General features: G+C 46.9%; 1 protein-coding gene across 1 annotated transcript in view; it reads right to left on the minus strand.

Moving 5' to 3' along the window:
• GALNT6 (polypeptide N-acetylgalactosaminyltransferase 6) overlaps nt 1-23,599 on the minus strand; it is a 250,105-nt gene that overhangs the window by 79,244 nt on the left and 147,262 nt on the right. Inside the window, exons 4-5 of the mRNA XM_078688863.1 lie at nt 9,900-10,049; nt 4,155-4,389 (exon numbers count right to left, since the gene is read on the minus strand). Of these exons, the coding sequence (XP_078544989.1) occupies nt 4,155-4,389; nt 9,900-10,049 (385 nt within the window). The remainder of the gene's footprint in view (nt 1-4,154; nt 4,390-9,899; nt 10,050-23,599) is intronic.

The following is a 23,599-nucleotide window of genomic DNA, read 5'->3' on the forward strand; positions in this document are numbered from 1 at the left end:
AGAGTTCGAAACCATCAAGAAAGATGTCACAGGAGCTGTCCCCCTCAAGGGTTATGACCCTCAAGGCACCACTGTACTGACGACTGATGCAAGTGACAAGGGCCTTGGCGCTGTACTCATGCAAGACAGAGGTAGAGGGGAAATGGACACAATCAGTTTTGCGTCCAGAGCACTGACGGACACAGAGAGCAAATACAGTGTGATTGAAAAGGAGATGCTGGCAGTAGTATGGGCCATGGCGAGATTCCGGCAATTTCTGTGCGGAACACGTTTTCTGCTCAAAACAGATCACAAGCCATTGGTAAAGGTGCTAACGTCGAGTGGACACGCCAGTGCCACCCCCAGGATATCCAAAATGTCCCTAAAGTTGCTCGAGTTTAGGTATGACGTGGAGTACATTCCGGGGAACCGGAACCGAGTAGCAGATTACCTAAGTAGAGCAGCCGCCATGGAACCTGGAGAGGAAGATCCCGCAGGCAGTGGGGAGTTGGTGGCTCTCATAGAAGACCAAGAGAGATTAATTAGCCAACAAGAATGGACAGAAGCATACGAGGAGGACACCGACATGAAGGAAGTAAAGGTGCACATTGTACAAGGATGGCCAGAGAAAAGAAATGTGAGGGCGAACCTCAGGCCCTACTATGAAGTGCGGGAAGAACTGTCGGTAGGAGACAAGGGGGTATTCATTTACAGAGGAGACAAGGTGATCCCCCCAAGGAACCTCATCACAAAACTTTTGGACCTGCTACATGAAGGCCACTTGGGCATAGGGAAACTCAAGGCAAGGGCGAAACAGAACTATTGGTGGCCAGGCATGGACATAAGGGCCGAAAGGCATGTCAGGGAATGTCCACAATGTCAGCGAGCAGACAAGACCTTAAAACCCTTGAGGTCTGCGATAGGGAAGTTTGACCCCCCTTCAAACCCTTGGGAAGAACTATCTGTTGACATATTGGGACCGGTCCTAGATGATCAAGGCATGCAGAAATATGTGTGTGTACTCATGGACAGATATTCAAAATGGCCGGAGTTGAGAGTGGATTAGTCCATGGACACAGAGAACATCATAAAGTTTCTGTCAGAGACATTCACCAGGGAAGGAATACCCAAATCAATTTTGAGTGACAATGGACCCCAGTTCACGTCGGAAAGGTGGAACAAGTTCATGCAAAGAAATGGCATCACTATCAAACACACGGCCATCTACCATCCGGCCGGCAACGGCCTAGTGGAGCGTTTTAACAGGGTAGTGATGGGAGCCATACAAGCCGCCATATCAAGTGGACAGAACTGGGAGAAGGCGCTTGAGAACATGGTGTGGGGCTACAGAATAACCCCCACTGGCACGGGGTACAGCCCATTCCAAATATTAAGGGGGCGTGAACCATTCACGCACGACAACAGGATTTGGAAGGAAAGGGTCGTCACCAGCGAATGGTCCCCTGCTGTGGTGCGGGCCAACCTGGAAAGAGCACAGACGATTTACAGTAATCATTACAACAAACGAAGGAATGTCAGAAGGACAGGCCTAGAAAAAGGAGAGTGGGTGAGAGTAAAGTTGGCCACGCTACAGAAGAAAGGAGACAGCAAGTATAGCAAGCCGATGTAAGTTGTGGAAGTGTATGATCGAGCGGCCCGGCTGAGTGATGGGAACGTGTGGTCCCAGGATCGCATGGCCAGGTGCAACAAAGTCCTGGGCTGGGAACAACATGGAACCGAATGGGAAGATGCAGATGATTCGAACGTAGAGAGGAGACAAGATGTTGGTGAGCAGCAAGATGGAGTAAGAGCGGGGACGGAAGGTGAAGAAGAGGAAGAAGAGAACGGAAGTCAAGGAACAGAAATGGACAGGTGGAGAGAAGCAGGAATGAAGGGGGAGCTGTGAGTGAAGGAGCTGAAGGCCACGAAACGCAGAGCCAAGAGACTATGGAGGACCCCGTCAGAGTTACAAGGAGTGGAAGGCAGGTGGTAAGACCTTCCAGATATCGAGATTTCGAATTGGACACTGAACTGTAAGTGACTCAGCAAAGCTTGGTAAAAAGGGGAGATATGTAGTGTGCGCATTCTAGCTTATGCACGTCACGTAGACGTGACGTGCGGCGGCCATGTTGGCGCGCTGCGCGCGCACCTCGGATTGCGCGCTGAGCTACGAGAAGGATCGGCAGCGCCGGCCGGCGCTCCTTAATTAAGCTTGATTTCTTTATTAATAAATATAATACTGCAGAACCTCACCCAGCAGTCTGCCCATCATTATTGCCTTCTACAAACATTACACAAACTTGCTAAATTTTTTATTGCCTGCCTGCAAGTAGCCTCTATACAGGTTCCTATTGTCGACCTAGCCAGTTTGATAGATCACTCTATGTAGGGGGCTTCTATAAATGGAAGTGATTAGCGATGCATCCGAGACACGAAATAGCCAACTGAAATTCAGAATATGTCAAAAGACGCACCTATCCTCCCATGAAATTGGATAAGCATATCCTCCTCCGAGCTGCACTATTCAATTCCAACGAGAGAAAAGGACAATGAAAGAAGGTAGTAACCCGGGGGGTGTGGCTGACAGGCAAATATGGTGGCTAGGTTATCTTGCTGCTCTGGCACTGGGGTCCCGTAATAAGCACCATCTATCGTACAGGAACATCAGCACTGCTTTGAAGCAGGGTTGCCCCGGGGAGAAAACTGAGACTGGGGAGTGGTTGCCCCGTTGAGATTACTGGGCCGCAGAGGGCAGCCTGCCTCACTTTAAAATGGGTGCTGTCACCGAAAGGCAGGGAATAGAGACTTGAGCATCTGCTGTACTGGAGGGCTTGAAGTGAAAGGCAATTTAAGGTGTCAGTGGTGACAGAGTACTCACTGTGGTTTTTCTCTGCCTCCCCCAGCTGAGAGGAATCCGAGCCGAGTTACTGGAGAACGCGTTTAACTCTACGTGGCCATCGCAGGTGAGGTGCGACGAAGCACTAACTAACATGAGGAGTGCTGAAATATCAGAAGTGGTTGCCTGCAATAACCTGCCGTCAAAAGATAGTGATGTAAATCATTTTCGTGGTTCAGGAATTCGTTGATAAGAACGTAGTGGTTTGGAATTACTCGTTGTATAGCCTTCGTGGTTAAGGAATTCGTGCTTTAGGCAGTAGTAGTTTAATCATACATCCCATCCAAGACCTTAGACCGTGCCACCACAATAGGCACCCCATTACACTCAGCATGCCACTTCAGAAGTGGTCAAGAGATAAATGGCAACTTTAAAGACTATGATGTTTTCTCAAACTCTGTTCTGTGCGAATGTCAGCTGATCATCTCATTACACTAATCTTAACCATCTGACATTGCACAGTGCAAACTGAATTGTACTTTGGCCCTTAATAAACGTATTTATTCCTACCCTCTGGAAACAGTTGCATCAACTTTAGAACAACAAGAAATGGAGATCACATCTGGACGGATTCAAGCTGATGCCTTGCTGGTTAGATAATATAACAGCATGCTGTCGTACAGTGACTTTAACAGCAGGTTACACACAAATCTCTCCAACAATATATATTAACTAACTAAACTAGGTTACATTGCAGTACATTTACTCCATGCATTAGTTTCTGATGATTATGTCCTGTGATCAGAAATTACGTATATCTAAACAAAAAAACAAGGCAAAGATCTCTCCAGCAGGTGCTTTCGACTCCCACCGGTCCCCAGGTATATTTTAATGAGATATGTTTATCACCAGTTACAGAAGACAGAACAGTACGGCTAACCTTTTCCTTGTTGTCAAATTCTTTAGGACAGAATTTGTAAAAAAGAATGTATTTCTACTGCCCATCCAAAGGCAGACGTGCAGTGGTCCTGCTCATGATTATATACTCCTTCACTTTGGTCGGACTGTCCTGTCCTCCAAGCACTGCAGCTGCTTTCTGAAACCACCCTCCCCTCCCTTCCCAATTTGCTGGATCCAGATTTATATTTAATTTTCACAACCAGATCTAGATGAGATAATGGACTGAGCAGATCTGAAAATCAATGTATTCTTGGATTTACATCTCTTCTGACCGGCTCTGTACAGGACATTGCTTGGGCAAATAAATCAGTTTAAACATTTACCAAAACGGAAACATTTTGACCAGCTTTAAAGCAACATGAATTGGACCAAAACCTACTTGATGGGGTAGGTCTCGTCTTTCCGACGGTTCTTCTCGTGCTGTGGGATGGCCTCCCATCCGAAGCTCAGGCTCCAGTCGAAGTTTCCACGGCTGTGCTGCTTTCCCTGCTGGATCGGCTTGGCGAACTCGAACGAGTTCAGGTCGATGGTAGTGATGTCTGGGCTAACCACGGCTGTCGGCTCCTCTGCGATCCGGGCTAGGAGAGGTTCAAGCCAGCCGTGGAAACACTCGCCTTAAGACAGAGGTAAAAGGGGAGGGACATCTTAAAAGGTCCTCTTGTTCTGATTTTTACACCCTATTGCAACTGAACCTTATGGGTTGAACAATTCAAACAGCGTTAAAAGTGAAGCCTTGTCCGAGAGAATGGCTGACAGGAACTACAGGAACCACAGCCAAACTTCAGAAACGACTTCAGCGTATACAGAATGCCTCCGCACGTCTCATCCTCGACATCCCTCGCCACAACCACATATCTGCCCACCTGAGAATCCTGCACTGGCTCCCCATTAGCAAAAGGATCACATTCAGACTCCTCACCCACGCACACAAGGCACTCCACGACGCAGGCCCCGAATACCTTAACAAACGCCTCTCCTTCTACACTCCGACCCGCCAGCTCCGCTCCGCCAGCCTCGCCCTCGCCACCATCCCACGAATTCGCAGAACCACCACCGGAAGATCGTTCTCCTACCTGGCCGCCAAGACATGGAACCCCCTTCCCCGCCCACCTGCGAATGACCCAGGACCACCTCACCTTCAGGAAGCACCTCAAGACCTGGCTATTCGAGCAGTAGCAGCACCTCCCCTCCCTTCAGCGCCTTGAGACCCTCACAGGTGAGTAGCGCGCTCTATAAATGGACTGATTGATTGATTAATTGACAGTCTTGGGAAATGTTCAGACAGTCCAGTAGTTCTTAACAGCTAGTGTAACTGGCAGAGATCCAATCGTGACACAGACAGTGACCCCAACCCATAGGAACTCAATGCTTGCAAAGGAACGTTCAGCATGAAGAAAACGCCATGGTTGCAATGACAGCCACAGAGCTCTCTGTATGAAACATATGTGCTTTCAGTGAGCTTTATGGGACCGCAGTCCTGGATTTGTAGTACTTGCATTGAGGGTATCATGTTTATGAACTTCATTGTGCTAAGGTAGGCTTCTCAATCACTAGCCTAACAGACCTCAATCTATACCACAATTCATTACGTCAGTGTAGCCTGGTGGTGCTTCTCGAGCTCTGCCAGGGTAACTTTGCACGTGCCAGCTGGCTGCTGTAAATGTGCATCAATCCAGATCCACAGCAAGCCCTGCTGCTCCACTGTAGAGTTTGTCAAACGAACCTCACTCTGCTTCCCGCTTAAGACGCTGCCAGATCCTGAAAATAGCTTCCACAATGCATCCCAGCTTAAAGCAGCACCCGCTCTGGTGCTCCAGTACTGGGGCTCAGACACAGCTCACCAGTGTATGTAAACACTGCCCAACTTTCAAGCCAGCTTTGCTGAGGACTGTCTTCGGTCACCTAATCTACTTCTCCTTCCTGATGGGGAAGGCGGGAAGAGGAGGGCACATCTCCTCCGTGCACGTTATCCACAATCTAGCATTGAATTGCTTCTCCATTACCTGAGAGGTGGGTCGGCCTCTCCAATCCACCTAATCCATCTTTCAGTCTCTCCCTGCACTCAGGACCCTCACCTGTGCTGTCCATGCGCATCATGGACAGCACAAAGTATCCCCACTTTGCAAGCGCTGGGGTTCATGATCACACCCCCAATGGACCCCAGTGTATCCACCTCTCTGCTCTGTTACCAGCACCACACTAGAGCTGCCGGGGTGCCCTCACTGTAGTCCTTCAAACATTTCACTGTACTAATACCAGGAGCAATATTAGCTGTTGTGTACTGCACTTCTGACCCATGTCTGATTGCATTTCCTTTCACCCTCGCAGACTCTTCGTCAATTCAGTTTTCAGCAACTGGGCGCTACTTGAACATCTCAGTGCTACATGCAGTCCTATCTCTTAATTTGTGCCAGTGACTGCGGGTGGCGAGTACCTGCACTTATTTTTGGGAACCAGAGCTTCTTTTTTAAACATCAGATTTCAATAAAGAAGGGCAGACAAGAGAGAAAGAAGAAAGAAAGGGAAAATAGAAAAACAATGCCTAAGGGAGAAATCGGGGATGAAGAAGCACCTGCAAGGTTGAGATAGAGACAGGCGGTGAAGGCAAGAGGCAGGGGTGGGATTAAAACTAGGGAGCTTTGCTATTCTGAAACCTCCACAGTGGGCTCATAAGAGATCCCATCACTTCATTTATTACAAATTAAGCACTTTGTAGCAGTCATTTAGATTGCCATCCACCGAGAATGCATTGATCCTGGAAGGGCTGAGCTGCCATGCCTTCCGCTACCCCCCTCTGCACATCTGCCATGCCAAGAACAATATTTACCACATTGTTTAATCTCACATTTAGGTGGATGACAACACTTAATTGGAGCCAGAAGCCACAACCTTCTTAAGATATATCACAGTCAATATAAACTTTTGCAGGATTAGTGACACCAATAAGAACAACAGCGGAGACGATCTCTGGGGAGGAGCACTGCCAAGAACAGCTAAGCTAGTATCATTATCATTAAAAGAGCAGGGAAGTCGATAAACGAGATAGAAATGGGAATTAACACTTAGGGCCTCATTTAGTACCCACCAGATGTAGTGATCCGTCAGATAGGCATCCCAGTGCCTTCAATGGAGTGGCCTCAGCAGCAGCTGCATTCAAGGCAGTGGTCCTTTGGGTAGAGGGACCACGATTGATGCGCCCACTCTGCAAACTATTTTGTTCTGCAAAAACAAACTCCCAAATGTAGCTATTTCCCTACCCAGGACCACCATGCCTGGCGTGGGAGCCCTGGGTAGGAAAAACAAGTGACTGTCGTGAGTATTAAAAACTGCAGGATGACTGCTGCGGCCCTGTAGTGGCTGGACCGCGGGTCAAGGGTTTCTGCTTTCAGAATGAGGCTGTGATCCCTGCAAGAACAAAAGCGTGTGGCAGGACTGTAGATGGCAGATACAATGTCCACAACTCTCAATGACCTCCTCAAATCAATGGTCATTATGTCCCTCTCCCAAATGCTGCATAGGTTGACTACATAAGGTGTGAGCGGTCACTGAACCCGATTTGGATACTCCTGTGAGGAGGATGCAAAGCAGGTACTGCTGCAGCAAAAATAGTACAAAGCCAGCTAGCAGCTGCAAAATCCCGGTGTTTGCCATCGCAAAAAAGGATTTTCTTATGGTACAAAAGTACTTTTAAGAGGCGAAAAATTCTTAAAGCTTTGTCTTTTCGATTCTTTCTGAATCGCAAATAGGAGGGGGCATGAAAGCGGTTTCATGATTTGGAAAAGATTACATCAATGAGTTGTGACTTCACTGCGGTCTCAAAATACTGACGAGTTACTGACTCCCCAAGGAGGGGAGTTAACTAATGTGCAAACGAGGCGGTGTCCCATTGGACCACTACATGCTCCCTTCTAATGTCTTCCCAAAGGAAAAAGACAAAAAACAAAGCAAACAAAAAACAAACAAAAAACACACACCTTTCCCATTTGGGAAGCAAGTGCTGGGACAGAGGTCTCCTATCCCTTGCTACCTAATCAAAAGGGGAAGGAGGTTGCAAATTACGACTGACTAATTAATATTCATTGGGCAGGTTGTTTTATGCTCTCCTGCCCCTTAAGTGAATCGACAATTTGCGGTGCAACCTATTAGTACATAGGTTGCCGCTCAAATTCCATTCACAAAGCAGTCTGTATGCAAACCATACATCCCTGGTTTGTGATTGGGAGGGATACATCTGCCCTTAATTCTCCAGCCACCACATGTGCAGGTATACTGAGCAGGGTGGGCTGCTGAGAAGCCTTATTGTGGCGATGAATGCAACTTTTGTGCTGTCAGCAGTGCCTAATTTGAGCAGGTGGTTTCCGGTGCTGGGTACCAGCACCTAATTAGCATCACCGGCAATGACTGGAGTCTGCCACGTGGTGGCACTGTTTGTTTTATTTAGAGAGGAGCACAACTACAGTTGTTTATGAATTCAATATACAAACTGACTAATACCTGCCATACAAGCTATTCTTATAGCTTTGGGGGCATGGAATAGTCTGAAGTCCACACTTGCTGTAGTGGGATGTTCATATGTGTGTTTGTACTGTCATCATAAGCGCTGGCCAGGGCAATGGGTGGTGTAAGCTGCTCCTGACAACAGCCCTGACACTTATTTTCTTACAAATTAAGCACTAGCCATCATACTGTCCCATCGCATGGTGGTTGTCATTTTGGCTTCTGCACACGGCTCAAGAGTACGAGATACAGCCCATATGCTGTCCCCCTCAGCCACCCTCCAATCACCGAGGCTATAGACTCTGCTTGGGGTGGCAGTCTATCATCAGTGTCTCAGATTAGGGGTTTTACGGAGCAGATGGGCCAGTTGTAGTGTTTACACCAAGCTAATGACAAGCTACAAAGCTCTAGGGAGCTGGCCCTGGCTCTAGAAAGCTGGCCCTGGCTCTAGAAAGATGGCCCTGGCCCTAGAAAGCTGGCCCTGGCCCTAGAAAGCTGGCCCTGGCTCTAGAGAGCTAGCCTTGGATAAAGAAAGCTGGCCTTGGATAAAGAAAGCTGGCCTTGGATAAAGAAAGCTGGCCCTGGCCCTAGAAAGCTGGCATTGGCCCTAGAGAGCGGCTCTTGGCCCTAGAAAGCTGCCCTTGGCCCTAGAAAGCTGCCCTTGGCCCTAGAAAGCTGCCCTTGGCCCTAGAAAGCTGGGCTGGCCCTAGAGAGCTGTGCTGGCCCTAGAGAGCTGGCCCTGGATAAAGAAAGCTGGCCCTGGATAAAGAAAGCTGGCCCTGGATAAAGAAAGCTGGCCCTGGCTCTAGAAAGCTGGCCCTGGCAAGCTGGCCCTGGCCCTAGAAAGCTGGCCCTGGCCCTAGAAAGCTGGCCCTGGGTAAAGAAAGCTGGCCCTGGGTAAAGAAAGCTGGCCCTGGGTAAAGAAAGCTGGCCCTGGGTAAAGAAAGCTGGCCCTGGGTAAAGAAAGCTGGCCCTGGGTAAAGAAAGCTGGCCCTGGGTAAAGAAAGCTGGCCCTGGGTAAAGAAAGCTGGCCCTGGGTAAAGAAAGCTGGCCCGGGCCCTAGAAAGCTGGCCCGGGCCCTAGAAAGCTGGCCCTGGCCCTAGAGAGCTGGACTTGGCCCTAGAGAGCTGGACTTGGCCCTAGAGAGCTGGACTTGGCCCTAGAGAGCTGGACTTGGCCCTAGAGAGCTGGACTTGGCCCTAGAGAGCTGGACTTGGCCCTAGAGAGCTGGACTTGGCCCTAGAGAGCTGGACTTGGCCCTAGAGAGCTGGACTTGGCCCTAGAGAGCTGGACTTGGCCCTAGAGAGCTGGGCCTGGCCCTGGCTCTAGAGAGCTGGCCCTGGCCCTAGAGAGCTGGCCCTGGCCCTAGAGAGCTGGCCCTGGCCCTAGAGAGCTGGCCCTGGCCCTAGAGAGCTGGCCCTGGCCCTAGAGAGCTGGCCCTGGCCCTAGAGAGCTGGCCCTGGCCCTAGAGAGCTGGCCCTGGCCCTAGAGAGCTGGCTCTGGAGAAAGAAAGCTGACCCTGGCTACAGCATAAACCAGGAAATCAAGAGTGAGAGAGCGACTGCAAGAGACAAGGGGACCAAACTCAGACCCTATGGAAGGACAGGGTCTTGCGGGTTTTACTTACAATGAGCATCGAGGAACGTCAGCACCTCTCCAGACGCCACACTGGCTCCCAGCAGGCGGGCGGTGATTAACCCCTTCCTCTCCGCCTGCCGCACCACTCTCACAATCCCGAACTGCTTCACGTAGGAGTCCAACATGTCTTTCAAGTACACTGTAGCATAGAGAGAGAGAAAACAGGGTATGAGGGAAGAAAAATGTGCAAGGAGTATTACAGTTGAGGGCACCAGAGCAATAGTAAGCGCTATATTTAGTTACAATTGCAATACATTGTGGAGCGCAGTGAATCTGTTAATGGTCCAAGGATTGTGCCATCGTCTGCTGGGTCATCAAATGGGATGGAAAGACTAAATGAGGGGCTCAGAATTAATGGGAATAACGGAGGCCCCATTTCCATCACTTATTAGTTTTTTTCGATTATAAATGGGGTCTTAAGTGAAGCAGAATCCCAAATTAACTTCTAGACTTTACCCCTCGCCACAAGAAAATTGTGTGAAATTCTGCCTCAGTAAGACTGGCCAGTGATGTGAACCTTGGGTTTCTGGGGGGAAATGCGGAAGAAGTCCTTGTCTTGATGTAGATTCTCCACATAGAGTATTCATAGAGGACATAAAGTGTGAAGGAAATGCACAGTTAATGCTTGAAATCGCTCGCAATTGCATAACTTCAAAGGTTCCAGGCATTGAAGCAATACTGAATAAAACGTATTTGTTGATCAGGTCCTAGCCGAGGAGGAGGAGGCAGTGGCAGCTTTTTTTTGTTTACAAGAGATCTAAGTAATAACAGTGGCAGTAAATGTGTGGAATGAAATAATTCCAAAGCAAAAACCGACTCTTTACACACTGATTGGAGTGGGGTAGATTAAGTGAATTTTTAGTCTCTTTAACCTGTTTACTGCTGAACGTTCGAAGAAATGGGTGCTGCTGCGTCGGCCGTTGGACGTGCGCAGGGAGGTAGCTCGCGCGACGGCCGATGGCAGCAGCGATAGGGTTAATGAATCATTTATTAAATGTCATCTTGTACTATTTAGTGCCGATTGGTGTGGTGGGTGGGGACAACGATTACAAGGAGTTCGATCCAAAACTTGGTTTTCACATTCAAACTCCAATAGAGTATATGAATACTATCTCAAAGCCCCGGGCGAATGTGAACAACATGTGGCATTCAGCAAAGGGGGACATCTTTTAGTGTAAATCGGTTCTGCAATTTCTGAAATAGTCAAAACAGAATGTTAAAAGAATATGTTGGCAGTTGGATTTGTAAACAGCTCGAGAACGGAAATGTGAATCTTAAAGCAGATGCGGAATGGTTGAGACACGCTGAATATTTTAGCTTCAATTACCTTGGTCATGGATCTTGTGAAAAAAAGCGGGGCCTGGTGGGGAATGTGGGTGGCACACCCCTACCCACCCCTGTGAGAAGGCTGGGCAATGTCCAGAGTATAGAAATACTTGTTTACATTTGCCAAGTGTCTATGAAATCCAATTTACGTTCACAAACCAATACAGAAATATCTTCCTTTCCTGCCAGATGTAGGGTGTTGTGACAGTGTATACATCCTATTACCTTCCCACCACCCCCATCAGAAAAGTCTTTTCAAGGCTTTCAGTAAAACATATCTGTACCAATATGTGATCTTGGAAAGTGGTGCATACATTGGTCAGCAGAAAGTAAATACAAGGGTAGGAATCCACAAGACTATATTTACCATTAAAATTCCTACTAGAAAGTCTTGAAGAGCGACACAAAGCAGATCCCTAAAGATCAGGTAAATCAGATGCTGTGCAAGGGTACCATAGTGCTTGGAAGCATGGTGGGAGCAATTTTTTTTTTTTACAAAAGGCTATTGTATCTAAGAATTGAGTAGGTTCTTGGTGACTGTTGGGGAAAAAATCCTCTCATGGTAGGAGAAATAAACCCCTCCCCCAAGTGCTCCAACTATTTTGATATCTGGATCCTTGGTAACAATTTCTGTTCATGAATGAACACGATCATGTGTGTCTGCCTTGGTTTAGGCCGGTCATATGGACTGCCATCTGGTTAGATTGGGAGGGAGGTACCACTCGCTGCTCTCGTGGTGCTGAAGGACTACCACCCTCACCGGGAGCAGAGAAGCACAAGGACGGCTGCGGTAGACCGAGCAATTAAGTATAATGGCCAGGCCTGCCGACAGGGCTGGATTGGCCGTACCAGGCATTGGGTTTTCCCCCAGGAGGCTGGAAGGGTGGGGGCTGTTTTTTCCGCATTGGGGGCCGGTTTAGTTACCGGGGGTTGGTTTTGCAATGGTGCTGCAATATTGACACCCCTGTATTAAAAGCAGCAGTGCTTCACACTTGCTGATGGGGTTATACACTTCATCTAGTTACCAATTTTAAAGGACGCTGCTCGAAGCTCTTTAGTTGGAAAACCTTGAGAATTTGTCAATTATGCAAATATATCACCTTGTTTTAACCTAATTGGACAGCTTTTCTGAGAACAATGTGTAGGTATGTGAAAAGTTAGAATTGTGCTTTTAACATAGTTCAGAACTAAACGGACGCTGATTACTTTAGACTTGTGACCGAGGTAGAACAGGCTTTAGTCTTTTCCTTTGAGGCATCCTTATACTGGAGTGTCCTCTGATCTAGAAGGCTTTAATGACTTGGATTTGCATATCAACTGACAATACATTTAGGCATACTCATTCTGATTACCATTTCCTATTAACTGGATAGATTTTTGGCTTCTGCAAACCATTAACTTCTAACAGAGTTTCTTGAAACTGAACATTCTCTGTTATTTTTGTGGAGACTAATTTGCTTTTCATATTATCAAATGTATTTTAAATTGTTGACCATGCTTAGTCTTGTAAATTTGATCCATCAGAGTAGTGCTTTATGTTCCCTGAAATATTACACAAAGTTAAGCATTAACAAGTGGACACTTTGAAGCGGGCAACTCAGAATATAAACCTCAAAAACAGACACTAAATTACATCTGTGGCTGGAAGTGGATTATAAAGATGGGAGTTTGAGACTCCCAAGTTGTCAAACTGAAGTTGTACATCAGCACAGAGAAGCTCAGCACAAGTTCTGCCATTTGTGACCAGGACTGGGGACTGAGGGTCTGCCAGTCTCCCATACTGGATATGGGGACATCACCCAGGGAAATCAAGGACACTTGCCTGGACCTTCGCGCAACCGCTTTTGCCTAATTTGAGAACAGATAACCCCATGAGAACAAGGAGATTGCCTGGAGGGAGTGAGGTCCAGTTGCCATTCCACAGAGTGGATCCTTGGAGAGGATTGTGAGCTTCTGGTTCATCAGTAATGGTGCACCGATTAGGTCGTCCACTTGCATGTGTGTAATGCGACTCCTGTAAGTCAGGTGGGGGCTGCCGTGAATATCAAGGGCCGCCTCCCTGGTGCAGCACTGTGTTGAAGATAGTGCTGTCGCCCTTTGCAGTGTTGTTCCCCAAAGAGGGACACCGCCTTAAGTGCATGGTGCATGACCTCCATATGCTAGGTCGGGCCGCAGGGAATCTTCAGGGCTGTTGCCCTGAAGGAGTGCAGTGATTCGTCGAGGGCTGCTGGCTTAAGTGTGTGGCTCACGACCCCCGTATGCCAGGTTGGGCTGCGGTGAATCTTAAGGGCCATCACCCTAGTAGAGTGCTGTGATGAAGAAAAGGCTGTCACTCTGTGCAGGATTGTGATCTGAAAATTAACGTTGCTTTGAGTGAGCAGAGAGCAACTCCCATGTGCCAGGTGGGGTGGCTGTGAAGGAAGCAGAGGGTGGTTGCCCATGAACAGCATGCAATTGTGAACTCAGAGCTGCTACAATGTCATCAGAACTCACATCGACGAACCCCAGGTCTGCAATCAAAGACCGACCATGACAACGGAGAAACGCCTTGGAGGTCCAAACCCTGCGCCCAGCACAACAAGACTATTGCTTCCAATACTGCTGAGCACTGCTGGGCCTTCCATCACATCTCCAGTGGAAGCAGGTAGGATTACACCTTGAGCAGGGTCAGACTAGGAACCAAAAACCGGCCCTGGCAAACTGCTCGGCCCACCCCGGCAAGGGAGGGTAAGGGATGCGGCTGAGCTGTTTGCCAGGGCCGGCTTCTGCTGATTTTTGTTACAGGGGGCAGATATTGCAGCCCCCTGGTAACAAAGACGGCCACCCGGGTCCCAAAACTGGCCACCTCCCTGGCAGCCCACCGGGTAAACTCCCGGTACCCGCTACGGCCAGTCCAGCCCTGGACTTTGAATAGCTATTGTGGGACTTCTAAGACTCATAGGCCCACATGCATCATTGTTACATTTTGCACTTCCTAATTTGCGAAAAATAAGGAATCGCAAATTAAGAAGTGCAAAATGCTATGCATCATTATTTTCGGTATTCATTTGCGATTCGGTAAAAATCGCAATTTTTACCGAATCCCAAATGAATACCGAATTCTTAAGTTAATTTTCGCAATTCCCATTGATTCCTATGGGCCAAAAGGCCCATAGGAGTGAATGGGGAAGGCATCAGCAAATTGCGAGTGGCACTTTGAAAATTTCATGGGTGCAGGGGGATGCACCCCTGAAATGTATTTTTCGCATCATGTTTCACACACACATGTCCTAAGGACATGTGTGTGTGAAACATGAATGTTGAAAAAAAACATTTTCAACATTTTAAACACTTTTTCCAAATTTACCGAGTGGTTCAACCACTCGGTAAATTTGGCACCCTAATTGCGAATTTGCACTTCTAAAAGTAATGATGCATTGCTTTTAAGAAATCGCACATCTGCGACTTCTTAAAAGCACCCGCAATTTTAGAACTCGCAAAAATGTTACGAATTCTAAAATTGCTTCATGCATCCCAAAAAGCACTTTTGCATTCGCAAACGGCCGATTTTAAGGAATCGCACCGTTTGCGACTACAAAAATGCTTGATGCATGTGGGCCATAATCTCTAGCAGGACCTAACCTGGACGTTGGCTCAAGTAAATGGTGAATAACCTCAGTACGTAGCTAGAAGAGCGGGATGCTGGAGCCCTTGTGGAGGGTGCTAGAATACACCCCTTAGGAAGTCTTATTATTTCGTGTGCACCTTATTTCGCTTTGTGTGTATATAAATGCTACTCTAAGAAAAATAAAAGTGAGTATTTGACTGGACCTTCATTTGTTGGGGTTGCTGAACATAAGTTGAATTGTGAGCCTCTATTCGCCCTACACATAGCTTCTCCCTGAGAAATCTTAAGCTCCTCAACTCACACTACTATTGAGAGTCAAATGCTGAAGGGGTCCCTGGCTCAGTTGCTCAGAGCCCATTGTTGGCCGTGCCGCGGGACATCGGATTTAAAAGGCCTCAACCCCCACTGTTGGGCCCAATAACTCCTGCGTGCCTGATGGTACTATGAAAGTTGTTCCGACAGAGACCAAAAGCCATGTTTCCTGTCCCTGTTGAGCAGGACTGCATGCTGTGCTCAGTGGACAGGGAGGACGAAAGTACTGTGCACACTAGATGGCTGAATGCCTCAGGGCACGGTCAACTTCTATGTTCTACTGGCTCGGGGGGGAACGGGAGGTTCAATTGGGCATGCCCGCAGGCAATGCGGTTCGCCACAAGTCTGCTTGGAATTATTAAAGGACATTACAAGAAGACTCTAGAGTCAGGGAGAGTAGGCAGAGGTTAAAATGCTGGGTGCCTTCAGTTCTGGGCAGGAGGGACAACGGCGACCTAGAGACAGGCAAAGATTACCATTCCAAAACCGAAATAATTAAATTAAAACAAAACTTTTGCAAAAGAAAGTGATCATTGTCTACCTAGGTCAGTAACTGACCAATGCAGTAAAAGAGTGAAGCTTTATTTGAAAAAACTAAGGTTAAATGAGCCTCATGTATACCCAGTTGTGATCCATGACCCCAAACCACTGAAACCTGCGTGAGCCACGCACTGTAAACCTCACCCCTCCAGAATACTGCAAAGCCTGGTTCACAACAACTGAAATGAATTCATTCCTAACACCAGACGTCACGTCCCATTGCTACACCAAATGCATCATCCATGAGAGATCAGAACTGCTGATGGGGTCAATCACAGCCTTGTTTCTATACATGACCTGTGCAAATATAAGAAGATGTTGGCGTTTCTGTAGCCTTACAATGTGCTGAAACGAAATCTATTGCTTGCGTGTTTAAATGCTGCAGCCATTATTGACAATATGCCACGACATCTGGTTGTGGCCATTGGTTCTTCAGTTAGCCATTTCCGTTTACTGGCTGTGAGGATATATGTTACATGTTGGTGGAACTGCCTCTGCCTTTGCCTTTTACATAAACTCTGTGGACATATAGTTGCCAGCTATGGTTGTTTTATATGTGAGGCCACGATAGTGTAAGTTATGCATGTAAACAATCCTAGGAAATTCCTGTGATTTATTGGTTTTGGGGTAGAACCCTAATGCTGCTTCAACGTAGGTTTTTTTCATGGAATATGCACGTAAAATATTTTAATGAACCCGAAACAAGTGGTGAAAGTAGTGGTTTTGGGAACAAGAAAAGTGGGTGATATGCGGAAAGGTGACCCGAGACGCAAGTTGCAATTTCACCTTTCACTTTGAGGGAGTTGCCCAAGAAAAAGCAATTTGATCCAGTCTCCTAGTCCAATGATTTTGTAATGTTTCAATTTCGAGTCATCATAGACAAGCTCGCCTGGTACGTCTGACACTGTAACGGCAGACATTCCATTTTTACCTACTCATCCAACAGTAACAAGAAATCGTGAGGAATGCAACTCCAGTGACCGAATTTTCTGTCATTAGTAACGTTTTTAGGTCGAAGTCTACCAGATAGTGCAATTGTCTGGTTTGCTAATGGCATCTCAGGGACATTCAGAAAGCTGACCTAGAAATGCATTCTGCCCGTTGCTTACCATTGGCTTTGAGGTTTGTAACTCACATTTTCTGGCTTGATTTGCTTTGGGCTGGCCAGCATGAGTTTGTCCCTCCCGTTGCCCAAACCTTATTTACTGCATTCTTCCTCAAACTAGCTTTCTGTAAACAGGCCTTTAAATCTTGTTCTTATCTTGTCACATTTGCTGTGCATTCAAAGACAAAGGTCAAATATCAAGCTCTCTTCAGAGGGAGCTTGGTGTTTACTTTTCTTTTATGTGACAATCCTACTGGGCATCCATGTAAGAGGAGAGGGTTTAGGATTTTTTTCCCAGTGAATACAAATAAATGAACTATGCTGATGTTTCAGAATACATCAGAATCAGTATAAATGAAGCACTTTATTTTGTACTTCTGCATAAATATTTGAAATAAATAGTAGAAACAAATATTTGAATACGATCAAAACACATCAATACACTAGGTAATGACATTAGCCCACATTATCATGTTTGCAGTAAAACCATATTTCGGTGAAAATGTAATGGTCATTTCAATTATTAATGTGTGGTCTGTAATAGCAGTGCACTACCACAACTTGCATACTCCACACTACACAACTTCACTTTATTAATTTACACTCACGTCATGCCACACCACTCCATTCCATAACACTCCATTCTGTGCCACTCCATTGTACGATACTCAATTACATGACATTCCACTCCACAGCCCTCCACTCTAAGACACACCACACCACTCCAATCTACTCCACGACAACACTCCCTCCCCTCCACTTACCCCACTCCACCCCAATCTACATCACCCAACTCACCTTTGCTACAATCTACACCAATCTACTCCACTTTACCCCACTCTAACCCAATCAACACCATTCCTATCTACCCCAATTTACCCCGCTCCACTGTAACATAATCCACTCCAATCTACCCCACTCCACTCTACCCCTCTACTGTACTATAATTCACCCTAATACACCCCACTCCATTCCAATCTGCCAGACTACAATCCTGCTCCAATCCACCCCGTTCCAAACCACCCCACCCAACTCCAATCCATTCTACCCCACCCAACTCTAATCCATTCTACCCCACGCCAATACACTGCACTCCACTGTGCCATAATCCTCTCCAATCTACCCCGCTCCACTGTACCATAATCTGCTCCAATCTCCCCCACTCTGCTCCAATCCACACCACCGGCTCCAATCTACCCCACCCTGCTCCAATCCACTCAACCCTGCTCCAATCCACCCCACCCTGCTCCAACCCAATCTACCCTTCTCTACTGTGCCATTATTCGCTTCACTCCTCCCCACTCTTCCTCGGTCCACCCCACGGCACCCTAACCTACCTCAATTCAATCTACCCTTCTCCAATGTACCCTACCCGGCTCCAATCTACCTTACTCCGGGCCAACCTACCCTACTCCAATCTACTTTACCATAATCCACTCCAATCTACTTTACCATAATTCACTCCACTCTACCCCCTCCACTGTGCCATAATCCACCCCACTCCACTCCAATCTGCCCAGCTCCAATCCCGCTCAATCCACCCTGCTCCAAACCACCCTATTTCAATCCACCCCACCCCAACCACCCCCCTCCAATCCGCTCCGCCCCACCCAATACAATCCACCCCAATCTTCCCCACCCCAATTTACCCAACTCCAATCTAATCTACCTCACTACAATCAAATCTACCCTGCTCCACTGTACCATAATCCGTGCCAATCCACCCCACTCTGCTCTGCTCCAATCTACCCCACTTTACTCCAATCCACATCACTGTGCTCCAGTCCACCCCACCCCACCCTGCTCCAGTACACGCCACCTCGCTCTAACCCAATCTACCCCACTTCACTGTACAACAATCCGCTCCAATCCACCCCTACCCCACTCCACCCTAGCCTACCTCAATTCAATCTACCCCACTCCAATCTGCCCTATCCAGCATCAATCCACCCTACTCCACGCCAATCCACCCCGCTAACCACCAATCCACCCTGCTACCCACCAATCCACCTCACTCAGCTTTAATCCACCCCACCCCAGTCTAATCTACCCCACCCCAATCCAGTCTACCTCACCCCAATCCAGTCAACCCCACGGCAACCCGGCATACCTCAATTCAGTCTAAGCCACTCCAATCTACTGTGCTAATCTACCCAACTGCCCTTCCTCAATCTACCCCACTCCAATCTACCCTACTCTATCCCCACTCCACTCCACTCTACGCCAACCTACCCCACTACATTCTACCCCAATCTACCCCCACTCCAGTCCACTCCTCTCCAGCCTATTTCACTCCACTCTTTCCTTATCTACCCCACTCCAACCCAATTTACCTCAATTCAATTTACTCCACTCCAATATACCACGCTAATCTACACAACTGCCCTACTCCAATCTACCCCACTCCATTACACCCTACTCTATCCCCACTCCACACCAATCTACTCCACTACACTCTATCCCAGTTTACCCCATTCCACTCTACCTCAATATACCCCACACCAATCTACCCCACCCCACTAACTTTTTTGCCATGCTTAATAGCAGCCTCACTGGTGAACACAATGGCTAAACTAAAAGACATTGCCAAAGCCAATAAGCTCTTGCATAGGAGAGACCCGTTGGCTTTGCCAAGGCTTGTTAACGGTTGGGAAAAGTGTTAATTCTCCCAAAATGTTCTCTAACTGGTTAAGCGGGATTCCGGAACTCAGCCTCCCTTGCACAACTTGCTATTATTAGTATAGCCCAAGGCGTTTCCTGAACAGAGGAATGCGTCAGAGGTGATTTTCAAACACAAAGGTACTAAATACATCTCTTTGAGAGTCCAGGCTCCCAAATGGGATAGGATTTCACAATTCAGAACCTGATGGGGCAGATCACTTTCGAAGGTGGGGATACCTGTATCTGCAGCTTTGTCAATGACTCTCACTGTTAGCCACGTACACCCCAGGAACTTCTGAGATCGCAGGCCAAGTCTGGAGGGCATCGAGAAAGAAGGAAACATTAAAGGCAGTATCTTCTTCTGGCCAGATCGGCCTGCCTGCGATTCCTAAACTTGACAAACTGTTGCTCGCATGGATAGAACTGTGCACTGAAGCTCAACTTTTGCTATAAAACTGGATGTCCCTGCAGTTTGGCACAAGGTCGAAGGCCTTTTGCTTCTTGTATAACCTCTTCCATGCTCATGACGGCTCCCGGCTGTCATGAGTCACGGTGGGCGTGTGCTGATGACGGACAGGAGCCGTCATGACCACGCCCGCGATTGGAATCTCAGCACTGCAGCGGAAATCGCGCCGCAGCGATGAGGATAATGACCCATATTGGTAGTTATCAGCATATAGTGCCACACAATTTCTTCAGTCTCTTTTGACCACTTCGTTAGAACGCCATTGCCTGTGAGCTTACCAGGAACTTTCTATCAAACCTCATCCAGTTAGAAGATGACTGCACGACAAACCATGCTCTCTCCCTCTCATCACATTCAGTCCCTGAATTCCTTTATCCCCGGACGGCCAATGTCAATGCAAGAAAATGGACGTTTTGTCATAAATTTCATTTCTTAGGTCCAAAGCCACAGGAACTGTGCGATACTCTGGAAGTTGATTTTTCCACACAATTATAGATTTCAATTATTTTGCGCAGTTTCTATCAGTGGACATAATTTGCAGATTTCAACCAAACAAATTGTTTCTAGGTATAATAGATTAAACGTTACTAAAAACAACGTGCCAGACACAGTGTGGCTCAGCGGTAAACTCTTTTCAACAGTCAACTGATCACCCTTCAGTTTCTGATTGCTGCAATCCAATACAAAATTTGAAGTAAGGGAGGAAAACACTTGCACAGACAGTATTCATATATCCTTAGGGCCCATGTAGCGGGCTCTACTGGCCATTAAAGGCCCGCTCCAGCGTTTGAGGTCTGAGCTGAAGGCTTGGGCCTTTAACAAGGGAGTAGGCCTTTAATGGCCCATAGAGCCAGCTATGGAGGGCTCTAATTCTATTAGAACATTCAGCCCCTAGAGGGCAGAATGCTCTTATTTGTAAAACAAAGGCCTCACGTAGCCTGAGAGGGTTGAAATCCCCTCGGGCTCTATGAGGCCTTTGTTCACAGCTGTTGCTGTGAACCAACATTGGAATGTTGATGCTCCGGGCTTCTACAGGCCATTAGAAACCCGAGCACTCAGTTGTTTTCAATGGAGCACTCAACATTCCAGTGTTCTAATGAATATTAAAAGAAAAAAGAGCTAAATAAATCTGTACGGCAATGTAGCACATTATAATGAACAATTTATTCAGCCCTGCCATATAACTTCTTCCTCTATAGTGCACAATTCCACTGGCCCTACTTATGTCAATGTCTGCAGTATTCCCACAAATCAGACTTTCTCCTCACTACTTATAAAGTGTATCCACAGTGGAATCAAAAGTTCTAGAAAAAGAGGTAATCACTCAAACTGAAAAACCTAAAGCCCTATTGTAAGAAATTAGATTATTATTTTTGGTGGTACAAGCCTCAAGTAATAATCACAACCTTTGTCAGGGTGAACCCTCAAAATCACTAAATTAACCTGCGCCCAGCCTCTTGGTAGCTATGACACACAGCAGACAGGTTTAACTAATGGCAATATGTAAAGTATTTATGTAGTGCCAAAACAAAGTTGAAATGCAAAACAAAAATCGCAAGTCGAATTAGAAAAATAGAGTACAATTTAATAAACAAAATGACAAAAAATGAGCACATCCAGAGATATCAAGCTCACATTTAATTTATTTGCATAGTTACTTAAAACCATTGCAATAAAAGAAACCGCAATACCACATTGAGTACATGCATAATACCATGTTACACATGTAAAGATAAAATCTCTCTCATATGTTAGGATAAAAACTTTCTAATATTGAAACCAGTTAAAATTAATTAAGAATATTGTAATTGTCCCAAAATAAAACCATAATATTACAGTATTAAAAGATGTTTTGCAAGTACAACAAGTAGAAATCTTTCTTGTTGTCTGAGTGCCAATTAGAGAGTGCAGGAAGTGTCGAGTGAGTCAGTGAGGTAAGGGGAGTTAGTAAAAAAAAGTTCGGGAGCAGAAAGTGCCATATGCAAAAGCAGAGACTGAAAGTCGGGGGGGCCTGGTTGGAGGCAGCTTCACATGAGATGGGAACCAGAAATCCTTACCCGACTTGAGTTTTAATACCGATGTGCAACAAGTGCAGGAGATCAGAAAGTGCTATGTGCAAAAAACCTGTATTGGGAATTAGGCAGGTTTAATCAGGGGATGTTTCATTTGGAATGGTAGCCGAAGACCCCTGCCCAACGTCCCAGCTCCGAGCCCAAGTGCAGAAGGTGCTGAGTGCTAAAAGCTGCAGTAGTTCGTAGGTACAAGGCACAAAGTGAGAGAATATTGTATCCTTTCGCAATTTCCTGAGCACCAATGCGAGGAATTTTACCAGTTAACAGTTCAGCTGTGTGGTTATCAGGAGCAGACCTCTTTGGTTAAATGGAGCTTTCAGCGTTTGTCTTTATTCCTCCAGCAGTTCTTAACAGGTGCATAGCAAGTGTTGTATATCCTCAGTGTCAGTTCCACACAAACAGCAGATCTTTGTTATGGATTCTCTCAGTCAAAGGGGAAAATGGGGCTATTCATGGTAGGAGACCTAGGCAGTATTTCAAAAAGGGCTCTTTGATGGATCTAGGAAGGCATAGGCTGAAGTATTTATGGGGTGCTAGATGGTGTAGGTGTTTAATGTCATCCAGGTGTGTGCTCTGCCTGAGAATGCCGCCTTGTCTTCTACCAAAAGAGAGGATTTGATTTGCATACTGATTTGGGGAACACTGAGTGGGTGGTTAAGGTTTCCCAAAAGTAGGTAAACCCGGTCCTGGACAGAGACTCCTTCAGATATGCTCTGGCAGGCGAGGAGTCCCTCTGTTGGAGCTCCTGCCATAAATGGTGGTTAAGAGTGCTGGGAGCCACTTTCCTGATTTTGCCCCAGAGGTTGATGAAAGCTCCTCCCCAGGGACTGCTTTTATAGATAGACCAAACACCAGCCTGATTTCTGCTGTTGAGGTGTGCTTAGGTAAGCTGAAGATGGACCGGTCTACTTTCACTTGTGTGCATTCTAGTATTTTGACCTCCCTGCCTCTTTGGAGCTCGCTGCCGCATCTTATTGTTAGCAGCAGTTTGGCGTGCTCTACTTGGAGAGGAGAGGAGAATGATGGCTCATTTAATTCAAATTTTAGACTCTTTACTGACAGTGCTAGTGTCAGGCCTTTCCTTTTTATGGTGTCCCTTTGTTGCACAAAGTTTCCTGGGTATTTGAAGTCTGTACTGACTGAATTTGTGTCTTTCCCCAAAACGGTGGGTTTGTCCTGCTGTTGCCGATCGTCATAGTATGTGTTTTGTCGAAATTGAAGGTCTGTCTGTTTTTAATCTGAATATTCCTGTGTTGTCTTGAGAAGGCACTGTAAGCCTACCTTAGTATGACTGACTAGTACTACATCATCGGCATACATGAGGCTCGACAGCGCCAAGTCTCCCAGCCTCGGGGACTGGGAGTTGCAGGTGCTGAGTGCCAGCATCAGGTTGGCTAAGAACAGATTGAACATAGTGGGAGCTAGGACGCAACCCTGCTTTAACCTTTTGTTGGAATTCACCTGGAGAGGTGTTCCTTCTTCCAGCTTCACCTGCATCCATGTGTCCGTGTGAAGAGCAATTAGCAAGTCCAGCAGAGTACGGGGATGCCCCAGCGCGCCAGTTTGCTTCATAGCCTGGTCCTACCCACGTGATCAAACA

Source organism: Lissotriton helveticus, chromosome 1_1 (genome assembly GCF_964261635.1).
Source record: "Lissotriton helveticus chromosome 1_1, aLisHel1.1, whole genome shotgun sequence".
Lineage (NCBI taxonomy): Eukaryota > Metazoa > Chordata > Amphibia > Caudata > Salamandridae > Lissotriton > Lissotriton helveticus.